The sequence below is a fragment of the Wasmannia auropunctata genome, unplaced genomic scaffold (assembly GCF_000956235.1).
Source record: "Wasmannia auropunctata unplaced genomic scaffold, wasmannia.A_1.0 LD336085.1, whole genome shotgun sequence".
In the NCBI taxonomy this organism is placed as follows: Eukaryota; Metazoa; Arthropoda; class Insecta; order Hymenoptera; family Formicidae; genus Wasmannia; species Wasmannia auropunctata.
The window spans coordinates 1,230,210-1,234,825 of NW_012026805.1; the positions used below are offsets into that span (position 1 = coordinate 1,230,210).

The 4,616-nt window shown below is 28.1% G+C and overlaps 1 protein-coding gene across 1 annotated transcript in view; it reads left to right on the plus strand.

Moving 5' to 3' along the window:
• Positions 1 to 2,988, plus strand: part of LOC105448441 (thioredoxin domain-containing protein 9 homolog) — a 5,707-nt gene extending 2,719 nt beyond the window's left edge. Inside the window, exons 2-4 of the mRNA XM_011686977.1 lie at positions 2,350 to 2,473; positions 2,565 to 2,725; positions 2,807 to 2,988. Coding sequence (XP_011685279.1) covers positions 2,350 to 2,473; positions 2,565 to 2,725; positions 2,807 to 2,914 — 393 coding nt within the window. The 3' untranslated portion in view covers positions 2,915 to 2,988. The remainder of the gene's footprint in view (positions 1 to 2,349; positions 2,474 to 2,564; positions 2,726 to 2,806) is intronic.
• The last annotated feature ends 1,628 nt before the right edge of the window (positions 2,989 to 4,616 follow it).

Here is a 4,616-nt window from a genome sequence, read left to right on the forward strand (position 1 = left end):
CGTGTGCTCTTCCGATCTTCTCAGTGCAAACACTTTTACTTAAAATAAAAAAATTTTATTTGCTTCAAGAAAATTATTTCTTTGAGGGGTACCTGAAACATATTTATTTGTTTTAAGTAATTTTTTTTCTCAGTGTGCGTATTCGGCTTATTTGGCAAAATGGTTTTGAGACCATCTCACAAATCTAAGCGTATTCTGATTATTTTACGTAGCGATCTTGAGTCCCTTTAAAGAAACTGACAGTATTTTTCTTATTTTACGAAGCGGGCTTGAGTCCCATTAAAGAACCTCATAGTATAATTTTTATTCTATGAATCGGGCTTGAGAATCTTTAAAAAATTATTATTACTTATTTTGCAATATGGTCTTGAGACCATTTCATATATCTAAACGTATTTTGAGGGCGAATTTACACCTTGACAGAAAAGGCGCAGAAAACAGAAAAGCAGAAGCCAATCAGAACTCGCGTTAGTAGTCAATAGTTTTTGCTTTTTGCTTTTTTTGCTAACAGTGCGAGTTCTGATTGACTTCTGCTTTTCTGTTTTCCGCTTATCTGTCAAGGTGTGAATTTACCATGATTATTTTAGGAAGCGGTCTTGAATTCTTTTAAAATAGATATTTTAAAGGTTAGATGACCGTATTTTTCTTATTTTACAAAGAGAGCTTGTGCCCCGTTAAAATATCTGATCGTATTTTTCTTATTTTACGGAGAGGGATTGAGCCTTTTTAAAAAATTTATGCGTATTCGGTTTATTCAAAATGTTCTTGAGATCATTTTACAAATCTAAGCGTATTCTGACTAATTTACGTAGCAGTCTTGAGTCCCTTTAATTAGTTATTAAACAGTTGGTGATTTCTACGTAAGTCCCATTCGATTGTGCTGAAAGGCGCCCTTGAAATCAATTCTGTTATTCACATAAGCGATTATTCTCTTATTTAAATTATAATTATTAGTTATTAGTTATTTAACAATACTTTTCAAACTATTATTTAAAAATTAAATATCTTAGCAAAGAAACATCATAAAAATAGATTTTATAAAAATGTATAGTATTATTCTCATAAATAATTTTTTTGGCACATATTGTATATTAAAGACTATTTTCAGATATATTTTTTAATTTTTTTACTAAAAATTATAAAATATAATATTTTGTTAAAAAAAATTTAATGTTTTTTAAGTTTTTAAATATTTCCTTAAATTTCTTATATACTAAATAATAATATTTTTTATTCATTATAAAAAAATATACATGAGTGGCGCGTGCATGTTTTGTTCTAGTCCTATCTAAGAAAAGACATGACATCATGGATCTAAGAAAAGGGATGACATCATGGATCTAAAAAAAAGCATGACATCATGGATCTATATGGATGGATCAGCGCAAGGCAGTTCGGTTGCTTAATCCGCGGTAAGGGGGGTGTAGTGCTGTCTCTTTCTCGGATAGGACCCTGTCGAGTGTTTCCGCCGTATACCCGATGATTCCCGAAAGACTAGATATTCGTTAACCTTAAAGTACGGATGTGTGTATGTGTGTGTGTGTGTGCGCGCGCGCGTATGTGCGTGCATTCGAATTACATACTACTAATTGGCAATTTAAAAAATATAGACATACATTAACATAAAATAATAAATTTATTTAATAATTAAAGAAGTGTTTTAATATAATTATGATAAAACTCATAAAGAAAGAAATACCTTTCAATCTTGCAAAAAATCTATTGAGTCTTTCCATAAAAAAATTTCTAAACAAAAATTTTAATATAAATTTTTTTATTTGAGGTGTTTTTCATACTTTCGCCTATTAAAATCAGTATCCGTTCGATCAGGCTTTAATTTCTGCTCCTTGTTTTATAATTTTTTTCGGATCAGTCTGATTACCACAGCCCGAATTATACAGGTCGGCATTGTTTAAAAATTGACACAAAACTTTTTAAAAAATTAACAAATCTTTTTACAAAACGCTGAAAACGCGATGCTCGAAATCTCAAAACTTTTTTAGCATTTTTCGAGTATTTTCGGACCGTTCGGACGTCTTCGGTTAATTTCATTACCAAGCCGATGGAATCTTCTTATAGAAAGAGACGATAAGCGGACAGAAGAAAAGAGCGCTCTCATTCCCCTTACCGCAAATTTGACGATCTCCCTTGCCTATGAATCCACTCTACGCTCCGTCCATAGATTCTTAGGTCCATGCATGACATCGATAACTTTCATCTCTCGAAAATATTGTTGCCGCTTTTCCGTGATGCTGATTGGTTTTCTTGCTGCGTTTACTTCATGAGCGACTCCATTGCGGAGATTTTGTACTGAGGTTATTTATTTGGTATTGTGTATTATTTATTTAGTATTGTGGTAATCATCGGCGCGCGTGTGTAGTGTCTGGTCTTTTCCGCGCACTGATTGTCGCTGATTTCTCTGACAAGGATCTACTGTCATCTCCAAGATTATCTATTCCAGTCGTCTTAGATTGTGAGGGGTTAATAATCACAGTGTAATATTACAGTGTATAATAATCACAGTGTAATATCACAGTGTATTTTACTACAATTTCTACTTTTAGATTCATATGGATGTCAGATAAGTTTCTATATAAGTTTTATTACATGGATGCAATCTGATTTAATAAAGATGATTCTCCAGTCTCCACGATATAAAATAGTGAATCATCATTTCAAGATTTTTATGAAGAAACATACCAAAGCGAGACTCTGCAAATTGAACGTTAAGAGATGTCCCTTTCTAAAATACATTTTGACAATAACATAGTTAAGTTTGCTAATAATATTCATTTGTGCATTACAGAACGGTTACGGAGTTATACCTATAATTGCGTTAATTGTGAATGGCAAAACTAAGGATTATATCGTGGGTTTTACTGAATTAAGAAACTATGATGATTTTTTTACATAAACATTGCAATGCTGTTTTGCACAATTTGATGTGATCAATTATAACGATGATATACAATGGTCAGAAAAGAAGTATAACAAGTAACAAATACATTTTTTATTTGTTTAAATTTTGTATAAATGTTATTTATAAGACTATCACAACATATGAGAACATTACTACAAAACTAATCAGAACTGAATCAAGAAGTCCTCTACTATTTTGCGATTATTGCAATAGTTATCGAAATACTAATCATTTAAAAAAAAAAAAAAATTTTACATAATAATCAAGTTTTTGCTTGACTATTATAAATATTAATAAGCAAAAGTATACATATATAAGTAAACTAATACCATATAATTATTACGAAAGATTATGTCTTGATTCAAATTTAACAAAAATTCATAATTAACTTTGTCTTGACAATCTTGATTACTTAGGAAATAGATATGTATGTATATGTGTTATAGTTGGTCAAAAAAATTTTTAAATGTATTAATGATAGTCATAATGATCCAAATTATGATTTTACAAGTAAATATCACTAATTTATAAATGTTATTAAAATACAAGATGAGGCAGTAATTATAACAATATTAAATATTTTAAAATTTTTGATGTCCAGAAAAAGATATGTCTAATTAAAATTATACGGAAGAGTCTGCATATGGTTATAATAATTTTTGTCCAAGTTGATGTGCTTTGAAGACATCAAGATCAACTCCATTTCTAAAATGGATTCGGGATATTTTCTTTCATAATGATTCCTTTAATAATTCTATATGTAAAAGCATTAAGATAAAGTTAAAGAAAAATCAATAATTTCTAAAATATTTTCTATTTTATCATATTATATTTTAATATAAAGTATAAAATATGTTATAAACTATTAATTTTTTGATAATTCTTAGTATTTTTGCATATAATTATGAGATAAATTACTTAATAAAAAAAAACAATTATATTTTTAAAAATTATATAATTTACAATGTGCAATTACATATTTTCTGAAAAATAATGTATTTTCGTTACATTAATTAATTTATTTCATTATTCAGTACATAAAAGTATTAAAATATAATTATTAAAAAATTAATAGTTTACAAGAATAAAATAAAAAAAAATAAATTAATTAAAATAAATTAATAGTTTAAAGTATGAAATTTCTCTAAAAATATTGACTTTTCAATATCTGTATCTTAATACTTTTAGAATGCCAAATTAGAAAAATCAAATTATGGAAATAAAACATACCGAATCTATTTAAAAAAATGGTCGTTAAAATAAGCGTGAAAAGTTAACCAATCTTATTAATTAATGAAACAAGTAAAATTGAATAAGGAGAAAAGTGAATCCAATGTTCAATGCATGCTTCCCAAATCGCCTAAAATGCATGAATTCCTTGGTATGTAAATACTCTTATGTTGTTTATCTAATCAAATACTTAGATATTTATATTAACTAATTAATAATATTTGTTTCTGAACAATCTTAATATCTTTTGAAAAAGGTTTTTTTAAGATACATTATCAACACTTATACATATATACATATACAGGGTGATTTTTTTAACCTGAAACTTTCAAATATCTCGAAAAATAAGCACACTAGGAAAAAATGTTTTAGACAAAAATTTTCGGACTTTGAGGGGGACATAAGATGATAACATTGGTTTGACCCTGAGTGGCGTCGTCAAGGTCAGGACAAGGTCACTTTGAAT